Genomic DNA, 25,603 nt, shown 5'->3' on the forward strand with positions numbered 1-25,603 from the left:
ACCCGCTTCAGACAGTGCCTTTAAAGTCATAGACAGAATGTTCTTCCATTAGGAGAAGGAGTTGTCAACTGCAACCAGTATCACTCTATCTTCATGTTCTTCCACCAGAAGAAGTTGTCAACTGCAACTGGTATCCCTCCATCTTCAACATCTGTGCTTGTGGACATGCATCAGTGTGCGCTGGGCTAGCTCATCTCCGTGATATCCAGAATGCCCTATCTTCAAGGCCATCTGCCTCTTCTGCCCCCCCCCCCCCAAGATTCCCCAGGCTGGGAAGTCTCAGGCAAGAGACAGTGCAGGAGGAATATCCTGGATTCTCCTGAAGAATACCTCGCCTTGGATACTGACCTTAATGAAGAAAAGGGGTCCCTAAATCCCAGCAGAGTGATGCCTCTTTTGGCAGTCTTTTGGATCTGCTGTGCCAGAGTGGGGATTTGGACTGCCAAAGCCCCATCTCTGAAGGCATATTTGGAGGCTTTTGGAATGGACCCTTCCACGTCTTGGGTAGTTCCCCCTTCAGAAGAGCTTATTGACCTGGTGTCCCGGAGAGCGCAGAAGGAGCCTGATATGGTGGACCCAGATCCAAAAAAAAAATAAGATTCTCACCCCTCAGTCCAGACTGCTACCCTTGATCTCATCACTGCACCCCCGGGTGCTCACCAAGTGTATGGCAGTTGTAGCATCCTAGATTAGGCTGCAGTGATTTCAGATCTTCCCTTAATTAGATGATTGGCTCCTTACCACCTCCACAAGGGCATCCTTAGAGCCAGGAACACCTTACTCCCAGCTGTGCAGGTCCTTGGGGATCATGGTCAGCTGTCAGAAGTCCAGTCTCCACCTTCTTCAGGTGCTAGAGTTCATAGGTTGCCACTTGGACACAATCTCTCAGATTGCAAGACTTCCATTTTCCAGAAGACGTTTTGTTGTCTAGCCTTTCCTTGCTCTCATTCTGGAAGCCTCGAGCTTCCCTTGTTCTCAAGCTGTTAGGACTGTCATCTGCTTGGTTCCCCTAGTGAGATACCACAAAAGGACTCTGCAGTGGACATTGGGGGTACATGCAGTAGTCCTACTTGATGCTTCCAATGAAGTTCCCCATTATGTTGACAAATGTCTGTTGAGATCAGATCCAGTGATGATTGGAGTCTCCCTTGGTGTCCACCAGGAAACCATTTGTATTCACCCCCCTCCCCCCAGGCATGGTCACAATGGACACCTCTTTTCTAGGGTGGAGGAGACATTTTGAAGAGAGGACTATCTGACATGTGCAGCATGGATGTTTCTGTGATGTAGCACTCTGTGTTGTAACCTGTTCACATCCCCATACAAGATATTATGCCTTATTCTTCCTCAGGGACAGTCACCCACAGGTGCTCTTGTGTGTGCTTGACTCCCAGGTCTCCTGTATGCATGTCCTCCTACTCCATTGATAATAAAGCTTCTTCAGAATACAGCCTACTGCAGAGTGACTCTAATTCTCCTTTTCTCCTTTTGGCCCCATCAGGTGTGGTTCCCCTTTCTTTTGCCTCTTCTGAGGTATCCTCCTTGGGTCCTGGATCTCATTCTAGATCTAATTTCTCACTCAATGTGTCTGGATCTGCCCAATCTTCAAATGCTTACATTAATCACATGGTTTCTCCAATTCCCCTGATGGTCAGAAATCCCAGACATTCAGACAGAGTGGTGCATATTTTGTCCTTTTCTCAAAAAATGTCTACATGTAAGGTTTATGCTAGTAAGTGGAAACATTTTGTTTATTGAGCTAACTCTCAAGATTTGGATCTCTTTTTAGCCTCTTCGGAGGTGATTCTGGACTTCTTGTGATTTTATTTAAATCTGAATGTACTTATTCTGCTATTAAGGTACAATTGGCAGCTATTTGCAATTTTCATATTGGTAGGGATAATGTATCATTGGTGGCTCTCAAACTTTCAAAGACCTTTTGGAAGAATAACCTTGTGTTATGTCTTCTGGTCCAGGATTCTCTTCTTCATTGGGATTTGCCTTTCATGCTTCTGGTGCTTGCTACACCTCATTTGAACCTTCTGCTATGGCTGAATTGAAGCTGTTGTTTTTGAAAACCTGATTCTTGGTGGCTGTTTCTTCCACCAAGCATGTGTCAGAAGTGCAGACCCTCTCTTTGGTACATCTGTGTTTGGTTTTTCAGAAAGACAGGCTAAGGTAGCAACAGAGAATAAACTGAATGAGTCCATTCACTTGCCAGTATTGTTTCCTAAATTTTCCCAAAAAGTTGAATATTTATTGCATTGTCTTGATGTCCATAGACAGTTTAGGTTTTATATGGACAGAACTAAATCTTTCAGAAAGTCTAATCCGTTATTTGGCTCTTTTTCAAAGGCTTGGTTGGGTATGCTGGTGTCTAAGGTTACTTTCTCCAAGTGGCTGTCTGATTGTATTTCTTTTGGGTATAGTATTTCTTTTGGGTATAGTTTGAAAGGAAAGCCCTTGCATTATTAACTGAAAGGCCATTCTACAGAGTTATAGCTACTTCTACAGCCTTCTTCTCCAGAGCTGCTTTGGATGATGTCTGTACAGCTGCTATTTGGGGAGTCCTCACACATTTGTGTCCCATTACATGTTGGACATTCAGTTCAAGTCTAGAACCTCTTTTGGTTCCACCGTATTGTGCAGTATGCTTTTATAAGACCTCCTTTACTTGGCTGGGGACTCTGTCCCAATGGTTGAAGCCAGATGGAAAAGACAATGATTGAATAAGAAAGTTATGTCCTTACCATAGCGATAGATCCATGTTGTCTCTTTCCTTGTGGTTCATTCTTCCCTCCATCCTGTTCCCACTGTTGTGGAGAGTCTCTTGATCATGGGATGACCAAGTCAGGAAGGTTGGTCTTCCTCCTTTGTTGCGGTCCTTAATGTTTTTCTTGTCTAGAATTGAGTGATGTAAGCTTGAGCAGAGAGGGGCAAACTCACTTTGAGGTAATCCTAGTTGAGGGGGGGGTTATAGATAGATGAGGAGAAGCTTGGTGGGCTTACGTCTTTTGAATATGGCCAGTATTGGATCCAATGACCCACAGACTGAAAGAAAAGGAAAGAGAGAGAATTAATCTACTGTTATGGTAAGTTCATACCTTTCATTTCTAATATTTAATATTGTCTGTATAGTAGGTGAGTATGTAAAACATTTTCAAAATGGGCTTTATGCCAAGTTTACAATGCAGAAATGTATGCTGGATCAGGAAACAAATGTGGCAGTAACTATTGAATTATCATTATTTATGATATTGGTTGAGGTAAATAAACAGTTTCTTTACCATCTCTTAATTGTTTATGCTGCATGCTGTTTAAAATGCTTATTTATTTGAAACATCCTGTATTAAAGATGATGATTATTTTTATCTGCAGAGAAGTGATTCAGCCCGAAGTTATGGAAGAGATGGTGGTGTCATGTGTAATCAAACACTTGAACCTTGTTGATGCACTGCAGTCTCTTATCAACTTCCAGTACCGTGAAGAGCATGTTGAAGAATATGATTTACTGTGCAAAATCATGGGAGAAACCTTCAAGAAACTAAATGCCATGGAGAGACAGTTGCAGGTGGGGATTAATAGAGCATTACTTAGAAAAGAGCCTTTGATGTCTGAATCATTTGGTCTGTTTTATCTGACAGTTAAGTCATACTTATTTACATCAGGACATTGCATGTCTAGTGCTCTACAGCTATGGTTAGAAAAAGGAATACATTATATAAAGCCAGTTTGTTTTCACAGATTACTGTTTTGCAGAAGCTCTTAAATTTTAAATGTGATAGTATGTCCAAACCAGCAGTGTACCTGCATCGCTAAAAAAAAAAAAAAAAAAAAAGACAGTGAACCAGGAGTGACCAGTGGGGAAAAAAAAACATTAACAGATAGCACCTTGGCCGGAGTGGGGCTGACCACAAAGAATTGATTTTTGATGCAACCAGATGATAATTGGAACATAATTTTCTGTAAGTAAGCAGAATTGCCATAAGATGTTAAATTTTGCCATGCTATATACATAAGCTGTTGATGGTCTCATACTTTTTGTACTTCTAGATGGTGTATAGAGAAGCACACTTGCATCAGTGGATGTAAATGTTTTTTTTGGTTATTTTATCTTTTAAACATCTTTGCTATCATCACACATTGCATAGTGACATGAGAACACATTTAATTTCAAAGCAGAAAAAAAAAAACATTCCATGTTTTTTCCTTTGTACACATTGTGCAAATATAACATTACATAGAGTGCTGAAGTCCTGCGTTCCTGAAACATCACTCCTTAACATTTTCTTCACATATTGTTCCCACAAATTCCATTTTATTTATATGTAGTTTACTTTTTCCCTTTTCTAAAGATCCTGTCTCCAGTTCTCTTATCTCCTTTACGAACTCAGCAATTCTTTTCAGTTAGTTTTGCTGTGATTTCCATTTTCTAGTAATTGCATTTTTTGGCAGCTAACAGCATTAAACTTAGTAGAGCCTTACTGTCTTTAGGCAGCTCTTTTTCTATAGCCCATTTCATAAGAATCATTTCCTTATTTAAAATAATTTACTTCCTCAGTGTTTCTAACAGAAGAATTTATATAATGTATCAACTTGTTACAGCCCAAAAAAACATGTTCCCAAGTAACCCTTTCTTTCCTATCATACTTATAGCAATTGCCGAGTACATATGGGAAAATTCCCTGAATCTATGTGGGGTATGAAAATATCTATGCAAACACTTGCAAGGAAGTGTCATAAACCTACTAGCATTTGTTGCATACTTGGAGCCATACAAATATCTTCCCATTGTTTCTTTGCATATTGCATTTTAATTATCATATAACTGTCTTTTCTAGCATCTTCTGATTGATTCTTGTAGTTGTCATGTATTATTTTATATGCCCTCCTAATTATCTCATTTTTACCACAGCTTCTGTTCTAGATTTGACTGTAAATTCAACTTGAGCTGTTTATTTTTTCATTTAACGTTCTGTTGCCCCTTTCCCTGTGCCTGTACTCAGTTAACAATCCCTGGTAGGGGAGGCAGTCTCTAACCAGCAGTCCAGAGTTCAGCTTGGCCTAATCCTACTTTGTGATTTTTACTTCACTAGTTATTTGCTCCCACTACTTTTGTTCCTTTGCTAATTTCTGTCAATAAATTCCCTGTCTCTCATCTGTTCTGTGTATCCCTATTTACAGTTATCCCTGTTGGTAAGAGCTCTTCTCCATTCCCCTGTTGGCGTAGTTCTCAAAAGACTGTCTGCTACTTTGCACATATGATTTATTAATGGTATGGTTGTTAGTGTTTTCCTTAAGTGCCTACATCCAAAATCCTCCCCCCCATTTCAACATTATTTCTCTCCATTTTATTTGTGGGTTCTACTTGTGCATTAAATATGTAGCTCTAAAGTATCCATTCAGAACTGGTAAAACACCTTGTTGTTTTAGGGAGAAACAGTTTATTCTACTTAACTTGTGCCCTCTTTCCCTCCCAAATAAATTCCTTCATTTCTTTATTGGTTTTGGTCCACAGCCAATCCTCTGATTGATAAAAATATGTCTGACGTGTACAGCATTGAAGGGGACTAAACACATTCACTGCTTGTACCTCACTTTCCATATCTCTTAGCAAGAGCTTCCAACAGATCACTTTTTGTATTGTCTTTTGTTTAATCTCTTCCTACTTATCCTTAGCTGCCATAATAAAACTGGTTTTAATCTAAACACCTGAATACTTCATCTTACCATGTCCCCATAAATATGAATTTATGTTCTTTACTTATTGGTTTAAAATAAACTACTTTATTAATTATGCTGCCAATTGCCCAGTGGGTCTGTAAATCCAAAACCATATTTTGGCCCTTTTTAACAATTAATTATTCATTAATGTAGCCATTCATTCAGATTTGTATCTCTGGCACTATGCAGCACTTATCTCTTACATTTACAATACAAAAGAGTCCCATGGATTCATATGTAGGCACTAGGCAATCAGTCTGCAGACCATTACAGGTTCAGCCAAAAAAAACATGTTCTAAAGTTCCCTCTAGCCTCAATGAGGGCAAGACAAAATAGACCTCTTTGCGTCTGTTTGCATTTTTAAGTTTTTTTCCGTGACCCTATTCTTGTATTTTCATTAACATGCACTGGTGGGAAGATTGAGTTTTTGTGTTATTCTGCACTTCCATTTCCACAAGTAGAATTACTTGTAAAAGCTATCCATTTGTATTTTAAACCTGACTGCCCCATAGTATTGTAGTTTACTTCACAGTTGAGGCAGAATTGTGCACTACTGCAAGATTTTGAGCTTCAGTCATTTATTATTGCATTTTTTCATAAACAGAGTTATGGTTAAATTTCTGCATAGTCTAGCACCTTATACTTTAGTAGATAGTCAATAGTGAGAGAATTGTCTCTGATCCAGTTTTTGCTTCAGTGCTTTTATATTTTGCTTATCTTTTACCTGATTAACTCATTAACATCTAAGTGGTGTGGAGTACTGCAGCTCTTAAAAGCCTCCGTACATCTTTGCATTCCGGAACATTTTCTGAAAAAGCATAATATAGTCAATGCTTGTCTACTGCAGGGCATCCTAGATTAACAATCTTAGTGTCATTTTATTAATAAATCCTTGTCCTTTATATTTTGCCTGTTATAAACTGGTAAGTCAATTAGTTAAAAAGTCAGACCCAAGAAAGATTTGGATGACATAAGGAGCTATGGGTGTTAACTGGAAGTTTACAAAAAAGGTGCTATAGGCTTAAATGAGTTAAAGTTGCATTCTGTGTCTACCCCAGCACCCACTAACACATTAAGTTAAAGTTTCTGAAAGAGATCCAATACTGCCTTTATTTGATTGCATGCCTCTCTAGCTAGCCTTTGCTGCTGCAATTTTATAATAAGGCTGTGTACGCTTCTGGCCTACACCTCTTGTGATGATCTGATTTCCAAAGTCCCTCCCTCCCCTGTTTCATCACTTTTGACTGTTGTATAAGCTGAATCTGATTTCCAAAGTCCCTCCCTCCCGTTTCATCGCTGTTGACTGTTGTATAAGCTATTTATGTATTCTTCCCACCCGTTGTTTTCCATAGATCATTGATACTGAGTGCCCACCCAGCAAACTAGTATTGCTCTTGAGTAAACATCTTTTACTACATGTTGTCTCCTGCTCATTTTCCAGGAGCTCAGAAAAGCTTGGAGTTCTAGCCTGCAACCCAGAAGTGTTTTACTTGTATCCAGTGCCATCCAGGCAAAATTAAGTACCTTTGATTGCTAAATTGCATTTAAGTTATTTTGAGTGCGCTTTATTGTTTCTTGCTTTTATGTCTGCATTTCACTGTTTTTTGTTTTTTTGTTTTTTTGTTTTTTTTTAATTTTGTAAAAAAAATGTTCTTTTCTTGTGTTTTTACATTAGGAAGACTGGTTTTATTCATCTGGCAGGAGGCGTTTGCCTGGTCTAGCTGAGCTGGGAAATACACAGAATGAGTCATAGTGTAGTCATTTTATTGGCCATAGGGCTCATTGGTTAGTTTTCTCTTTTTTTCCTGTGGTTCTATATTTTTATTTGCTTTTGCATAGTCTAGCAGTGCCCTGTACAGTAGCAAACAGAACGGTTCATAAAACTGTACCCTGTAAAGCAGTATAGAAGCAAATACCTTGTGCGCGGCCAAGTTTAGAGCTGCTGCTTGGGAGTCAAGTGGCAATACCTACAGATTTAGTTGAATTCATTATTATGTAAACATTAAAGTTTGTAGAATTCAGTACTGTTTAGCGTAATCTACTCCAATAAAGCACCTTTAATATCCTTCTAATCCCAATACAACATCCCCTTATAAGTCACAAATCAAAGTACTGGGCAGTATTGTTATGCAGATGTTCATCATGTTTCACTGTTGCAATCCTAACCAATGGGTTATCCGGCTCCCGGTAGCCCTCGATTGGCCAGAATACCAAAGGTAAGTAAATATGACATCGGCTGTCGTCAGTTGTAAAGGACGTCAGGACGTCTGATATAAAAGGAGACAGCCGAGGTCACTTCCTCAGTCTTCCTTGCTGCGGAGCCCAAAGCAGAAGCATTTTTTGCATGAGTGCTGGTCAGCAATTTACCTTTTTGGTTTCCTACTGCAAAGTTGAAGTCAACTACAGCTAAGTACCCCATTGGGGATTCTCTTTTCTTGCCTTAACGAATGTCAGAAAAGGTTAATAATTGTCTTACCTGTGGAAAGCAGATTCCCCATAGAGGTTTTCATTCCTATTGTATTATTTGTTTAGGCCTTGACCACAACTTTCCTAATTGTGATCTCTGTGCTTCCTTTAATCAGCGTACTATTCGTCATCGGGCTAAGCTTTTAGCTAAACATTTTGGAGTTTGGCCTAAGTTTGTCAGTATGGCGTCCGCTGGTCTTCAGGCTTCGGATATCCCCAAGAAGCGTAAGGATATGGACCGGAACAGGCTTCAGAGGGTCAAGTCCTCTGATGATGTTAAGTTTGTCATCAATCATGCGGTAACCAGTGAGGCACCTTTGCAGCCCCTGTAGCCTGCGGATTTTCAACCGCAGGCTTCAGTTGAGACCATTTCAGAGTCCCGCAGGCCTCCGGCTTCCATTTTGCCTTCTGACCTTTCACCTGTCGCCTCTTCAGCTGGATCCGGAGCCGCTAAGTTGACTCTGGTGTCTGAGGCCTCCATTCTTCGTTCGGACAGCAAGCTCATACCGACAATCTCTACTGCGACTTCGGCAGTTGCTACGCCTCCAGTCCTTCAGACTTGTAGATAAATCTTCCAGTCGTAAGCCTGTAAAAAAGCAGGCCCCAGTTTCTTCTCGTTCCCCTAAATCCCAAATGGTTAAAATGGCTAATGACCTTTTGACTCTTATAAGGGGTTCACAGCCTCCTCCTTCTAAAAGGGGTAGGGATGTCTCTCCTGAGGCTTTGTCTTATTCTGGTTGTGATACTTATAGCATTTCTGTTGAGGAAGAGGAAGTTTCTCAGGTTTTTTCTCCTTTTGAGGATTCAGATGCAGAGGAGTCCATCCCTTCTGCTTCTCCTCCAGAGGATTTCTCTTGTGGTGATACTTTGAATACTCTCAGGGAGCATTTTACATGGGAAAGTCAGGATTATCCCCAATCTAAGAAAAGGATTAGGGAGTTTTTGGATTTGCCTCAGCATAAGCCTCTGGCTTTTCCCCCAGTGTTGGAAGTGGTTGATGATGTTTTTCTGGAAAATTCCTTGATTCCAAATTCGGTTCCTCCTGCTCCCAGGAAACCAGACAGGTACTACAGAGTCCCTGATTCTCATTTGTTTCTTTTCAGAAATCTGTTGGCTGACCCAATGGTTATTTCTCAAGGCCCTAAAGGAGTTAAGGCCACTGTTACCAAAAATCATGTTCCTACTGACAGGGAATCTAGGAACCTAGATAGGTGGGGTAAAAAAGTTTATACCTCTGCCACTCTTGCTATTAGGTCTACCAATTGTCTTTTTCATATGCTTGAAGTTATTAGGTCTACTAACTGTCTTTTTCATATGCTTGAAGTACCAGCAGCCCACCTTGGAGGCTATTAAGTCTAGGATAGCAAGTGTGCCTCTTTTGGCAGAGAGTAAGGATATGCAGGATTTCCTGAATTCTGCCAGTCTTGTCAATAAACATTCATTACATTGTGGTTTTGACATTCTAGAAGCCTCTTGCAGGGCTACAGCTACTGGATCTGTTATTAGAAGGCACGCTTGGCTCAGGAAACAGCCCTTTCCAGAGTCTGTCAAGGCTAAGCTTTTAAGTGTCATGTTTAATCATAGCCTCACCTCAGGTTTCGTGCCCACTGAGTGGCGCAGAGCTACAGTTATCCCAATCCACAAGGGGGGATCCACCTTGGATCCCGGAAACTACCGTCCCATCAGTCTGACAAGCCTTATCTGCAAGGCCATGGAGCGTATTATCATGGAACTTATAAACAAAGACATTGGCAACCTTCAAACACTGGACCCCACCCAGTTTGGGTTTGTGAAGGGACGATCTTGTCTCCTGAATCTGATTGACTTCTTTGAATCAGTCTCCAGAGCCATGGACAAGGGTAAGGTGGTCCACACAGCCTATCTAGACCTTGCCAAGGCCTTTGACACCATCCCCCACTCTGGAATCATAGTTAAACTTACTAAGTTGGGCATTAATCCCTATGTCACCCAATGGGTTGCTAAATGGCTTACTGATAGAACCCACACTGTAAAAGAAGCCAACTCCAAATCCAACTCCAGACAAGTGGAGTACCTCAGGGTTCAGTCCTGGGGCCGCTCTTGTTTGGCATCTACTTCTCTGAAGTACAGGTCAACACTAAGGGACTCTGGCTAACAAAGTCTGCAGATGACTGCAAACTGGGAGCCATTATTGAATCCCCAAATGATGTGGATACTCTACAAAAGGGCCTTACAGAAACAGATGCTTTGTGCCAGAGCCATGGGCTCAAGCTCAATGCCAAGAAATGTATTGTTATCCCCTTTGGGAAAAAACATGTATCCATGAATTACCATATAGGTGGCAGTACACTAAACACAGAAAGTGTGATAAGAGACTTAGGGACACAGGTGGACAGTGGTCTCACCTTCGATAACCACATCGCCACAACAGTCAGGAAATCCTTCTATGTGGCACACCTCATCACGAAGGGCTTTTCATCCAGAAAAAAGGAGGTCATTGTCCCACTGTACTCATCCCTCATTAGACCCATTATAGAATACAATGCCCCATTTGGTATGTACTTCTCAAGACATCTGCAACAACTGGAAAGGCCTCAGAAATACCTCACTAAAAGAATCACAGGCCTAAAGCAGATGCCCTACGCTGACCGCCTTAAAACCTCCAGCTATACTCTGTCGCATATCGTCTACTCAGAGGCGATCTCTGCTTAACATACAAGGCCATGTCAAACCCAGAGCTGTTGGACATGCTACACTTAAAGAAATCCCAATCCCTCAGAGCTACACGCTCCAGGGATCTAAACCTTGTCATCACAATAAACAAAACATGCTGGAGGGATAGGTTCCTGACCCAGAGACTCCCCAGACTCTGGAATAGATTGCCCATACATGTCAAGCAGAGTGCCTCTTTGGACCTCTTCAAGAGGAACCTTGACGATTGGATGGGAGAAAGGAAATTCACCCCAGGGATCACATCAGTCGCCCTGCTAGACCGGGGTCCAGGAAAGTAAATAATGTGGGAAGAAATAGCCAAGGAATTGTTATGGCTAGGCTTGTATAGGCCCTAGGGCTGATAGCCTAGTACCAACCTATGAAACTATAAGATGTACCTTTGCATCAGGACAGTCTTTTTGGCAGCAGAGCAGAGGAAGTGCTCAAGAAGATGGAGGATAAGGCCAAGTCTATGCAAACAGTTAAGGACTTTCTGCAAGTTCAACTTCCTCGCTTTAGCAGGAATTACCCTTCTAAGAGTTGGACGTTTCCTGATACTAGCAGACAGAACTGTTCTAGGACTAGAGGTTGCAAATCTTCTAGGGGGCAGGTGGCTACCCCTCAAAGGTCTAAGCGTTGGCAGGCTTCCACTTCCAAGGCGGGAAGTTCTAAGCCTGCATCTCGATCCAAACATTTTCAATGACTCTATCCAACTTCTGCCTGTTCTTGCTTGCCCGGAGACTCCTTTAGGGGGAAGGTTGGCCTTTTTTGCAAATGTCTGGACCACCATCACAGACGACAAATGGGTACTCAGAACTGTATCCCTAGGACACAGGTTTTCTTTCCACACCTTTCCAGTACCCAAAGGATTCCCGGACGCTCCTCCAAACCAAAGGGCAGAAGTAGAAAAACAAATTTTGTCTCTGTTACATCTGGGAGCAATAGAATTAGTTCCTGCTCAGCAGGTAGGCCAGGGTTTCTATTCCAGACTTTTTTGAGTTCCATAAAAAGAAGGCACCTGGCGTCCTCTCCTAGATCTATCCATTCTGAACTCTTTCTTGGTAATTCCAAAGTTTAAAATGCTCACTCTGCATCAGTTGCTGCCAATGTTAGAAAATGATTCCTGGCTGGTAACTTTGTATCTCAAAGAAGCTTAGCTGCACATCCCTATCAGGGAAAGTTGCAGGCAATACCTTCATTTCAGGGTGGGCAAGCAACATTATCAATTCTCTGCACTGCCCTTTGGCTTATCTACTGCTCCCAGAGTTTTCACAAAGTGCCTGGCTCCAGTCATTGCTTTTTGCAGGCAGCAGAAAATTCAGATTTATCCATACTTGGATGACTGTCTAATTCAAGCAAATTCTCAGGAACAGTTGTTAAAGGATCTAGAATTTGTGAAGACTCTACTCTCTTCCCTGGGTTACACTCTCAATGAGGAAAAATCAAAAATGGTGCCATCCGAGGAGATAACATTCCTGGGAGCGAGTCTGAACACAGCCGCCCAAATGATGCATCTCACCCAGGAGAAGCAGGCAACTCTTTCAGTTTACTTCAAGGACTTGGCAAGCCTGTCCCAGTTCCCTGCAAGGAAATACCTGCAAGATGTGGGATACATGGCCTCTTGCATTCTCATGATTCCATATGCAAGACTGCATATGAGGAAATTGCAGTGGTACCTCAAGAACCTTTGGTGTCAGCACACACATGACCTGGATATGATAATTCCTCTGCTTCCATGCCTGCAAACAGAGTTTCTATGGTGGGCGACAGCCTGTCTACAAAACAAAGACATGCCTTTTCACTCACCCCCTGCCACTCAAGTTCTTACCACAGACACATCGGACTGTGCCTGAGGAGCTCACCTGGATGGCAGATGCATACAGGGACATTGGAATGCCCAGCAGATGCACCTGTACATAAATCTAAAGGAGTTGATAGCAGTTCAGCAGGCTGTACTAGCTTTCAAGCATCCTCTTTCTCTAGGAACTCTGCTCGTCAGGACAGACACCACCAGTCATGTGGTACATCAGCAAGCAGGGAGGGACTCATTCTTGCCCCCTCTGCAGGCAGAGCATGAATCTCTGGTCCATAGCAGCATCCCTGGGCCTGCATCTGTAGCACAGCTTCTTCTAGGAAGGCACAGTGTTTTGGCAGACCAGTTGAGCAGACAGACCCTGGATCCTCATGAGTGGCAACTGAACAGAGCAGTCTTTTACAACATCATTCAACGTTGGGGCACACCTCAGGTGGATCTTTTCTCCTCCCCAGACAACCATCTTCTACCTCTTTTTTGCACCAGACAGCATCACAGCAGAGAGTGGATGCTCTGTCCTTCCCTTGGACGCTGCTGTCAGTTTGTCTTCCCTAGTCTTCCTCTTCTTTCCAGAGTATTATTGAAGATCAGGGACGAATGACCAAGGACTATTCTCATAGCTCCAAACTGGCCCAGACAGCATTGTTATCCACTGCTTCGCAGTCTCTCCCAATTTCCTCCTTGGCATCTTTTTCCGAAGCCAGATCTTTTGGTTCAGGAAGGGGGAAACATTGTACATCCTCATCTTCAGTCTCTCCATTTGGCAGCATGGCTCATTGTATGAATCCATCTTCTTCTTCCCTTTCTCAGCAGGTAGTTGACGTGGTGAGGGAGGCCAGGAGGCCTAGCACTAGGAAGTCCTAAGCTGGCAAATGGGAAAGGTTCTCTCATTGGATGCAGGCTAGAGGGCAATCTTCTTCTCAGCCTACCCTTCCTCTGATCCTGGAATACTTGGCTGATTTGCTGCAGGGTGGTCTTTCTTTTTCCTCTGTCAAGATCCATGCTTCAGCTATTTTTGCTCATTGTTTTTTTGAGCAACCCATTTTCTCTTATCCCCCGATGAAAATGTTTCTCAGAGGTGCTTGCAACTTAAACCTTCCCAGAAGGGCACCTACTCCAGCATGGGATCTTAATTTTGTTCTAGAGAAACTCACTCTTCCTCCTTTTGAGCCAGCTGCCACTGCAGATTTAAAGTTTCTCTCTTGGAAAACTGCCTTCCTCTTGGCTATAACTTCAGCAAGGAGGTCTTTGGAGCTGCAAGCTTTGATGGCTGTGGAGCCTTTTCTTCTTTTCTATGCAGATAGGGTCTCTCTGCGAACCAACCCCTCCTTTATGCCTAAGGTGGTTTCTAGCCTGACTCTTAATCAGTCCATACACCTTTCTGCCTTCTTTCTTAATCCTCAAAATAGAGGTGAAAGGATCCTACATTCTCTTGATGTGCACAGACAGCTCAGGTTTTACCTGGACAGGACTAAAGACCTTCGAAAATCAGCACAGTTATTGGTCAGTTTTGCCCTTGGAGCCCAGGGCAAGGCTGTTTCTAAGCAAACCATTTCTAAATGGAATGCACTTTGTATTACTTTTTGTTATTCCTTTCATGGCAAGGTTCCTCCTCAAGGGGCTAGGACCCACTCAATTAGAGCAGCTTCCACTTCTGCAGCCTTTTTAAGTGGTGTCCCTACTAAAGAGAGTTTGGAGGCTGCCACATGGTCTTCTGTTCACTCTTTCACAAAGCATTATAATTTGCCTTTTTCTAGAGCCAGGACAGGGTTTGTCACTGCTGTTCTGCAGGGCATTATCTCCAATCCTTGATTCTGTTGGTTCCTCTTCCCTTTTCTCTGGGCTTTGGTAATCAATCTATTGGTTAGGACTGCAACAGTGAAACACGATGAACATAGTACAGTTGTGTACACGTACCACAAATGTAGATGTTCGAGTGTATTCACTGTTGCAGCCCTGGTTTCCCTCCCTCCAGTTCCCCTTTTTGATCCTCTCCTATTCTCTTTTTCTAAGGTACAGGCTATATGTGGTGGTATTTGCCAAAGTTGCTTTTGGTTTAAGCCTTGTTTTCTGGGGGCTTCTGACCGTTATGGCAAGAAAGACTGAGGAAATGACATCGGCTGCCTCCTTTTGTATCGAACGTCCTTTATAACCGACGACAGTCGATGTCATATTTACTTGCCTTTGGTATTCTGGCTGATCGAGGGCTACCAGGAGCCGGATAACCCATTGGTTAGGACTGCAACAGTGAATACACTTAAACATCTATATTTATGGTAAGTGTACACAACTGTACTTTTCTTAACTTCTCTGTAGCCAGTTTAGTGGATATGGGCATCTGGAGACAATGTAAGAGTCTCATATTTACTGGCAACCACTTGATCCTTAAAGAAGCAGACACGGTATGCGTGAGATGTGCTTACACAGTGACATTGGAAGATAAACTCTCGCATACAAGTGCACATCAGGCTGTCAAAACCATACACACAACATGTACCTCACATAGTGCACAACACATGCATAGACTAGTGTATGCTGCAGAACTTGAAAGCAATCTTCTTAAACAACACTGATTGCCTAGACCATCCATTGTCACAGCTGTGCCTCAGCTAGGCCAAAGGTATTCAGAAAAATACACCACCTTCTAATGAAATCCCGGTATACAAGGGGCAAAAGTGCTTAATTTTTTTTTCTTTGTACTAATAGAGTGTTGTGCATTCAGATTGTTTCTTTTGCTGCACTCTCATTGGATCCGTAAACACTAATCCCTTTAGGCAAACAAACTTCCCATGTCTGTCATCATGGGAGACTCCATTGTAAAATATACAGATGCCCTTGTAACCAGGATGAACAAGGAGAAGATAACTGTTAGTTGCTTATCAGGAGCCAGAAATCATCAAATTATGCACAGACTCAAGCCATTACACCATAGGTACTGGTAAGATTCCATCTTAGTCCATGTAGGTGTAAATGATTTAAGATGTGCCTTCCTGGACTATATGAAGAGAGACTGTGCATATCAGGCTATTATGAGCTTACCAGTGAAAACATATAACTATCACCAAGGATGATGCCACAATATCAGCAAAAGGTGATTGATTTCAACAACTGGCTGTTTTTCTGGTGTCATTCTAAAGTGATCTAATGTCTTTCAGCTTGGGAGGACATGGTTAACAGACCACTTTGCTTTGCCATGGATAGGGTTGCTACCTTTTCAGACACCCAATGTGGGACATTTTTGATACAAACGTCAGATTTTGCAGGCAAAAACTTACCCACGGCGAGTACAAAGGATATAACTTCACTTTTTTGCCTAATTAAAAGCTTATTCTTGTAGCATTGTTGTTGTTTATTCTGTTTTTGGTAACATTTAGGTGTTTTAGATACAGAATAACTGTTTTATGCAACTATTACATAAAATAAAGGAAATAATTTTGTCCTAAAATCTCAAGACATTTGCCATTTTTTACAATTTTTTTGCAGGACACAACTGCCCAAAGAGGGACTGTCCCTCGCAAAGTGGGATGGGTGGTAACCCTAGCCATGGATGGCCTGCACCTCTCCCCTCTAGGTTTTCAAATACTGGCTGAAACTTTATCATCTCCCATAGTGCCTTTTTTAGGCAAAGCAAAATTGACAAACCTACCGACAAAGCAAAATCAACTCAACTGAACCTCAAGGTGTTAACTGTTCAGTGCCAGGAGCCTAAGGAAATAGTACACTCTTCCAAGGTCTCCTCACACTCGAGAATATAGACATCTGTGCAGTTATTGAGACATGGTTTAAAGTAGCAGAGAGTACCCCAACCATGCACGGTTTCACTGCTTTCCAAACTTTCAGACCTGTAGCTGCACAGACAAGGATTAAAGGAAGAGGTGTCCCATTATACATCAGTAACAAGCATACCTGTAGGGTAGTTGAGTAGGATGATGCACTGGAGTTCCTCCACATGCAGATTATCATAGACAAAATCCTATACTATATCCTAGCCAGCTATAGGTCATCTTCCATGTCTCAAGAAGCTCACGATGCATACTTTGACATACTGGAGACACTTACTGTCCAGTCTAATGCCCTACTCATTGGAGACATTAGTTTGGACTGGGAGTTCTACAAAGCCTTGAATCTACAGGCATAGAAACCAAACAGTGAATATGCTCACTATAGGCTCCAACATATTGGACCTCTTGCATACAGATATGGGAGAATGCTACCCCAACCCCCCCCCCCCCCCATTTCATCCTACTTGGTAAGGTCCAACCATAAAGCTGTCTCCTTTGAATCAAGATCAGCTGTGTAATACCACTGAAACCAGTAACAGTTATGCACTATTCCAAGACAAATTACCTTTTTTAAAGTGACGGATTGTCAAAATTCAGTGCCCTTCCAAACTCAGAGAACACAGCATCCTGCGCTGAATTGGTGTTAGAAACTCTGTACAGTCATGTCAGTGGCTGCACAGAGGCTGCTTTGCTACCAGAAGTAAGCCCAGGACTAGTCCTAGAAGCAAACCACTGTGATATTATCCCAAATTAAACAGGATGTACGACAAAAGGAAAAAATATGGTAAAAATCAGGAAGGGTAATTCCCATAAAGATAGAAACTCTGTCATCAAAGCAAATAAGCAACTAAGAGGGCTATTTAAATTAAGCTAAGCCAACTTTGAGGTTAAGATAGCTTTCCAGGTCAAAGAAATCCATAAGGCCTTCTACAGCTATGTCAGAAACCTCAAGGGCAGCATACAGCAATGTATTGAACTGGTGGTTAATGGTGCCACATTCACTGAGCCTGCCACTGTAGCAAACCTGTTGGCAGATAAATTAATTTCCAACTTTATCTCTTCTCAGCCCTAACTATTCCTCAAAAATACCCTCAAACACAAACCTGTCCAACTATAACTAGGGTGCATGTACTGGCTGCACTAACTAAAGCCAAGAACACAGCCTCAGTGGGCCCTGATAACATCCCAGGATGCTTTCTAAATAGCTTAAATATGACTTATCAGGACCACTGGAGTCATTATTTAACTACAGTTGTAAAATGGGCTGTGTGCCACATGAATGAGGACTGCAGCGGTCATCCCCCTTCATAAGGGAGGACCTTCAGCAGATCCTGGAAATTGCAGACCTGTTAGTCTGACTAGTCTTATTTGCAAAGTCTTGGAAAGAACTATCATGGAAATTATCAGCAAAAACATAGATCATCTCCCAATACTGTATCCATCCCATTTTAGCTTTGTCAGAGGAAGGTTATGCTTACTGAATTTGATGGACTTCTTTGAAAAGGTCACTAAGGCAGTGAATGAGGGGAAAATGGTGCATACTGCCTACCTAGGTCTGGCTAAAGCATTTGATACAATACTCCACTCGAGAATTGTCAGCAGACTTACGGAGCTAGGTATAAACCCCTTTAAAACATGCTGGATAGCTATCTGGCTCACTGATAGGGCCCAGGAGGTAAGAATCAGTGAGGCCGGTCACCAGAGGAGTTCCACAGGGCTGTATGCTGGGCCCACTCCTCTTTGGCATCCAACTGTCGCATGTCAAAGCCAATTACAAAGGCCTTTGACTGACCACGTTCACAGACGATTACAAACTGGTAGCAGTCATTGAATCCCCCCTAAATGAGAACGCCTTTCAGGATGGTCTAATACAGGCAAATGTTTGGTGAACAAAGCCATGGCTTAAAACTCAGTGGCAAGAAATGCATTATAGTTTATTTTGGGAAGTCTAACAACCCAGGTAGCTGTGTCATCAATAAAACACCATTAAAAGTTGATTGACCAGTCTGGGATCTGGGAACTCATGGAGAAAACCTAACCTTCGACCAATATTTGTCCAAGGTAGTAAGAAAAATCATTCTTTGTTGCTTAACTTATAAGTAAGGGCAGAGTTGTCATCATGCCATTGTACTCAGCCCTCATCAGACCAATCATAATGTATAATGCCCCCTTTGGTATGCACCTGACTGGACACACAAAGCAAATGGAACACCCACAAAGGTTCCTTACAAAAAAAAAATACAGGGAGTAAACAGCATCCTACACTGACTGTGTCAAAGCCCTGTGTCTTTACTCATTATCATATACACTTCTGAGAACTGATCTTTGCGTAGTATACCTGGACCCTGTTTTGATGAACCTTTTGCACATCAGTAAACAAGCAGCATCAGAACTACTAGATTAAAAGACGTAAATTTTGCATGTAACATACATATGACATGTTGGAGAGAGAGATATGCGTTTCAGAGAATTCCCATTCTCTGAAACAGGCTCCCCATCCATATGAAGCAGAGATTCTCCCTCCATTTTTATGCACAGCCTGGACCAATGGATGTGTAATCGGAAATTCACTCCTATTCAGGCTCAGGTCTCTGATGGGTAGAACCAGTCAGTAAATCATCATCTATATAAATCAAATTTGTGGGTCACATTTGGGTTGCACGGCTAGACTTATAAGAGCACTAGTGGTCATTAGCCCAATACACACCTATGAAACAATAGGAATTTGAGGCTCCCATTCAGTTATTTAGGTTAACTTATATTGGTTGTTTGATCCAGAAGTGAAGGATGTGATAGAATTTGAATCTAGCCCAATACACACCTATGAAACAATAGGAATTTGAGGCTCCCATTCAGTTATTTAGGTTAACTTATATTGGTTGTTTGATCCAGAAGTGAAGGATGTGATAGAATTTGAATCTATCACACTAGCATGTCTTATGTATATGCTGATAAAAATGTGTATGTTCAATATTTCGATCACCTTTGCAGTAGCCTAAGCTGTTTGGGTCCTGCCCTTGTGACTGGCCAGCTTTCAAAGATTAAGGGCATCTTGCACTTAACTCTAACTCTTAGGAGACTTGATAAAAAAGACAGACCACCAAATCAGCCTTTATTTTTTCACTGGCAAAGTGTGCTCCTTCACAGGTCCAATGGAAATCCCATCGAGCTACGCGCTCGAGAGACTTGAACCTCAGCACTGAAATAAATAGGACATGCTGGAGGGACAGATTCATAACCCAGAGGCTCCCTTCACTCTGGAATAAAATTCCAGTCCAGGTTAGGCAGAGTCCCTCATTGACTCTCAAGAGGAATCTTGATGAGTGGATGGGAGATAGTAGATTTACCCCGGGTATCACTTCTGTCTCACTGTTAGACAGAGGCACAGTATACTAACCTCGAAAAAGGGCATAACAAAATTAATTTAAAATGGGTGGCGAAAGCCAAACACACTCTGGCTAGGCTTATAAATGCCCTAGGGCAGATAGCCTAGTATGAACCTATGAACCTAAATAACAGTCTTGCAAATGATCCTTCAAGGCTGGGCAGGTAAGTCCCCACTTGGGGAAAACCTGTACTAAAATTCTTTTTCTGAGGAAAGCTTATGTTTTTCTGACTAAAATATATGTGTTTGGAAACTGATTTTTTTGGACAGACTGTCAGTGTATTTGTAAGGTAGCTTGTGTGGCTATCCTTTTTGTGAATGTTTTGTGTAAAATGTTCTTTTATTTGGCAAAAGTTATCTACAGGTGTTGTAGGTTTTTGTACTTGGCGCAGGATTTTATGCTTGTGGGAGACTGTCAGTGATTTCCTTACCTCAGCACCACTTGTTCTTTACCTTATTTTTTGCAGACCTGTCCAGGCTATGCTAGCCACCCTTCAGGTCTCATTCTATGCAAACCTATGGAGAACTACTGGTCTATGCATTTTTACCTTCCCTTGTTTGCAAGAAGAGAAGGAACGTTGTCAGGGAGTCTTTGGGTGTCAGGCGGGCACCAATTGTGCCTCAGCCACTGGAAGGTGACTCTGCCATGACTACTCTTGATTCCTCAGACTGCTCATCCTTTTCCCCCTGGTCCCTCCGGCATTGCACCTACAGCCACTTAGGACCGGGGGATAGCCATATCCTCTGTGGCTGTAGGTGATGTCCTTGGTGGGCAAGAGGGAACCACTGTCATAGGTCTGATGAACCTGAATCTGAAATGAGTATACTTAATAGAGGCTGGTCATTTTCCAAGTGATCTCATTAGAAAAGAACACTGAAAATCTTGCCTTTCCCTGTTTCTCTGGACAGGAAAGATTTGCAGGGATTTCCTAAGCACTTAGTTTCTGATTTTTCTTGCCTACTTTTTCTTCAGGCAAGGAAAGAGAGTTCCCTCTCTTTCTGACTTTGAATTTCAGTCAGAAAAACAGGCCTTATAAGGGTGATGCTTGTACATCATAAATTTATTATCAGTCTGAACATTCTGATTCTAGGGAAAGTATTGTTTTACATTTCCCCTTGAAGATTTATCTTTTTCTGAGACTTTATCTAAGATGAAAGAGTTTTTCAATATGAGCAAAATGAAATTCCTATTGTATAAAAATGTTTATGGTTTATTAGTCTGTAGCTATCCTCCTGTTTTGCCTGCATTAGAGAATGTTTTTCCTCACTGTTTCTAGTTTGCCTGACAGTCTACCTCTGCCTCCAGGAAGTCGGATAGGGTTATACAAGGACCTCACTCTCATAAGTATGTGTTTTCTAACCCTAAAGCAGATCTGGCAGTGATTTCTTTATCCAAAAGTGCTTCTGTTAAACAGATTTCTGCTGTTCACCCCATTCTCTCTGACAAGGACTGGAACACTTTTGACAAATTAGGAAAGAAAGTCTGTTTTTCTGCTAGTTTATCTTTCAGAATTTTAAACTGTCAGGCTCATATACTAAACTTTTTACTTTTATCTTTCAAGAACATGCAAAAGTTAATAGTTAACTTTTTTCTTGTGATGTAAAAAAATAAATGTGAATGCCTTTTAAATATCTGCTTCACATGTTACTATGCATGTTTTAAAGTGTGCCTATGATGATGCTAATTCTTCTTCCAGAGCTGCTGCTTCTGGATCAGTAATGGGGAAATAAGCATGGTTTCATTCTCAAAACCTTACAGAAGATGCTAACACTGAAATGTATTTTTTTCTTAGACCATGAAGTTCTGCTTGGCCCTTCTGCATCTGAGGTGCTCAAAAAATGTGATGAAAGTTTTATAAAAAGATTATTTTAAGGACTGAGTCAGTTTTTTCAGCCCTCCTTTATTAAGGCAAATAAAAATTTCCCTTCTTTCTGAGCTTCCTTTATCAATAAGTAATTTAAGCAGCAAGGAGCAGTCAAACAGTATTTCAAAAAGCAGTGGTAAGCAAACACCATAAACAAAGGAAAAGCTTCAGAAAATAAAAATCAAGTTGGTAAGTTTCCCAGTTAGCATGGCTATTTACCTTTTCACCCCCCCCCCCCCAACCTCCCCAAGGCATTATCTTCCTTTGTGGCACCAGATTTTGAAAGTCAAATGGGTATTAAATATAATTCAGCAGAGATACATTTTACAATAGGAATCCCTCCCTCCATCCAGGTGATTCCTTCTTGCTCAGTGAACCAAATATCCTTGTTTCTTCTCATTGTACATAGAATGCTTGCACAGGGAATAATAAAACCAGTGCCTTCCTGTAAGATATGCAAAGGCGTTTATTGATGGAATTTTTCTGGTACCGAAGATGGAAAGATCCTAGAAGTCTGCGTTGGACCTTTCCTTTCAAAATCTTTTTGTCAAAATTACAAAGTTCAGAATGCTTTCCTTTCAGTCCCTTTTATCTCTTCTCTTTTCTGTAGCTTTTAAGGTAAAGCTAGACTTAAAGGGTGCTTATCACATTCTTATTTGGGAACAATTCAGATATTTTTTTAAGATTTTTTTGTGTCTGGCTTACATGATAATTTCTTTGTCTTGCCCTTTGGACTTTCCACTTCTCCAGTGGTATTCACAAAGTGTCTGACTGCAGTAATTGCTTATTGCAGACTTCAAGGTTTTCACATTTTTCCATTTATGGGTGGTTATTTTAATTTTGCAGATTATTTTTTCCAGCTATCAAAGATCTTTTACCAGCTGTTCAGAATCTTCTACTCAGTCTGGATTTTCAAATCAACTTTCAGCATTCTTCTCTCATCCCTTTTCACAGGATTGTATTTCTTTGGGAAGAGCCTTTCTTCCTCCAGACAAAGTAGAGGTATTTCAGCAGTTCTTCCTGAGTTTTTCCAAACATATCCAGGTATTTGCAAATGGATTTCTCAGGATTTTGGAGTATATGGCATTGAAGATTATCCTGCTTCCCCTGGTGAGACTCCACATAAGAAAAATCCACTGGTACTACAAGTCACTCTGGACTTTGCTATTTTACCAATTATCTTTTCAGATCCTTGTTCTGAGATTTGTATACCAAAATGTGAAAAGGTCACACAGACAAACCATTCAGTAAAAACTGCAAGTAAGACCCAGGCAAGGTAGATTCTTCTCTGTGTAATTCCTTAAACCTGCTGTAGTGTAGGCCGATGGGATTTATGCAGATGACTCCTTAAGGACATAGTGTTTCAGTTACGTGGCTTCAGAATGCCTATAAGATTTTACTTTTTTTTAAGTCTTTTGGGAATATTCAGGCCAATAAAGCCAAACCCCAGTAGGTGTATATATGCACGTCAGCCTGTTTTGATCTCGCCAGTACAGCATGAGTGGGTTGTTTAGCTGTACTTTATCCTTAAAAGGTCATCTGCATATATCCATCCCATATGCTTCCACTACAAGAGGCTTAAGGAATTACACAGTGTGAAGACTCCAGCTTGACTTAGTCTTGTAGTTTTTTGGGGGGGATTTGTAAGAAGGAAAATTTTCTAGGGGTAGACCAGATCTCTTGTAGCCCTAGCATACCTCTGAACTGTACAGATGTTTGCAGAATGTCCTGATTTTTGCCTCATATTTTGGTCTGTTTTTCATAAAATTGTAGTTTTCTGGCAAATTAGTGACAACTCATTAAAGACTGAAGTTAGAAAATGACAGACATCAGAAAATACATGCTAATACAAAACATGTTATTCTATCAACTTTCTAAGTTTGTAACAGCAATATTTAAAAATTGCCCCTATTTTTGGGCCTTTGTCAGACTTTTATGTATGGCTTTGTCCAGATTTATTGCTCTAAGAGGTTGAGAGGTATGAGTCCTAGTCTGGTATTCTCCCTTCTGACCCTTGTCCATACTGTCACTTCTGATGCATCTGTAGTGACAGTATGAGTCCTAGTTTGGTATTCTCCCTTCTGACCCTTGTCCATACTGTCACGACAGATGCATCAGACTTGGCATGGGAAGCAGTTTCCAAACTGGTGAAAGTGTAAGGTCTGTGGAACCTTCATGACACACACAAGCACATAAATGTCAGAAAGATGTTGGCAGTGATCAGTGCTTTGAAAGCCTGAAATCATTTCTGATCCTCTAACCACTGCAGTTTTGCAAAGACAGTACCACAGTGATGTGTACATAATCGTATCCTGCTTGCAGACTTTATTCTGTCAGAGTAAATATTGATTGCAGACAAGTTAAGAAGGGCCAGTACAGGCCCTCATGAATAAAAACTTCATCCTGAGGTCTTCGAAGAATTGATATGACTGTGGAGAACACCTCAAGTAGATATTTATTTATTTTATTTATTTATTTATTTTACATTTGTTAACCGGAAAAATCCAACTGGACCAGGTCCATTTTCAGTGGATGCCCGGGGAGAAAAGCTCCACGATTGACAAGAAGGAAACAGGTCAATACAATGTGAATAAGTACAAAAAATACAAACAGTGGGAAACACAAATATAATATTTACAGGTAGACCTGTACAAGAATCTATCAAAGTAATTCAAATAGGCTTTACATGATATAACAATATCTTACAATATCTGTAGACAAAATTTTACAAAATAGAATGGTAGTGACTACATTTGCTATTTTAAATGATGGTTTACATTTTCTAGTGAGTGTACACTGAAAGCGATAGCAATCCAGTGTGGCTTAATTGGAGGTGAGTATATGTATGTGTGTAAGAACAAGTGTAGATAATAGAGTATTGTGGAGGAGGAGAGAAGATGTACTAATTTTCAAGTGATACATGGAGATCTGTTTCCTTCCTTTCAGAATAGATGACTAAAGAAGTAATGCTCTAGGACTCCTTGCCAGCAAACCTAGAAGATGGATGCCTTTTCATTCCCATGGATGGGAATATTACTGTATGCTTTTCCACCCTTTTCACAGATATTGAGTTGCTCTGAAGATCAAGGGCAACTCCCCAAAAATTGTGATGGTGAATCACTTTTGGCACAGGCAACAGTGGATTTTCCATGTTTTGCAGTTTGGGCAAGCATAGTTACCACAGGTGTTCCCACAGATTGGATTTTCTCACACAGTAGGGGTTGTTTGAGACGCTCCATCCTGAAATTTTTCATCTAACTGCCTGGATGATAGAATCCTGATACTTTTTAGATACCTTTTTCTGAGAACATGCAGTAGGCACAGAGGTTAAAAAATATATACTAGTAGATCATGTACGTGCAGGTGAAAAAGATTTTCTAGTTTGTGCCAGTCTAAGAACCAGGATTCTCTATAGACTCTGTTGCTTGTGATTCTTGATTATTTTTGAGTTGCTGTCCTCTGGATTTTCATATTCCTCTCTCAAGGTTCATTTGTTGACTGTTTCTGCATGTCTGCCCGTACATACCACCCTTTCTAACCATCCTCAAGTTAAGCATTTTTTGAAATGGGTATTGCATATCTGTCTACATTTCTGTTTGAACCAGCTTATTTGGCCGAATTGTAATTTTTAACATGTTAGGAGAGTGTATAAAATTCAAGCAGTTATGGAAAGTCAACTCAGTCATTTTACACAAGGACAGGGTTTCTGTGAGAACTAACCTTTCACTTCTCAGATACTGTCTGGACACTATAATAACAGGTCTGGTGCCTTTGCCATCCTCTAGTGGCAGCAACAAATTCTTCAGTTCAAGCTCTTTCCTGCACATAATCCCTCCCTGATGTGAGCTCTCCATATTTCATTGTCACCATTAAGACA

The 25,603-nt window shown here is 41.2% G+C and overlaps 1 protein-coding gene across 2 annotated transcripts in view; it reads left to right on the plus strand.

Moving 5' to 3' along the window:
- HECTD4 (HECT domain E3 ubiquitin protein ligase 4) overlaps positions 1-25,603 on the plus strand; it is a 5,422,508-nt gene that overhangs the window by 2,358,660 nt on the left and 3,038,245 nt on the right. For both annotated transcript variants that reach the window (XM_044068422.1, XM_044068423.1), the window contains exon 26: positions 3,379-3,571. In XM_044068422.1, coding sequence (XP_043924357.1) covers positions 3,379-3,571 — 193 coding nt within the window. The remainder of the gene's footprint in view (positions 1-3,378; positions 3,572-25,603) is intronic.

This window comes from Protopterus annectens, chromosome 4.part0 (genome assembly GCF_019279795.1).
Source record: "Protopterus annectens isolate FY-2018-M chromosome 4.part0, PAN1.0, whole genome shotgun sequence".
Lineage (NCBI taxonomy): Eukaryota > Metazoa > Chordata > Ceratodontiformes > Protopteridae > Protopterus > Protopterus annectens.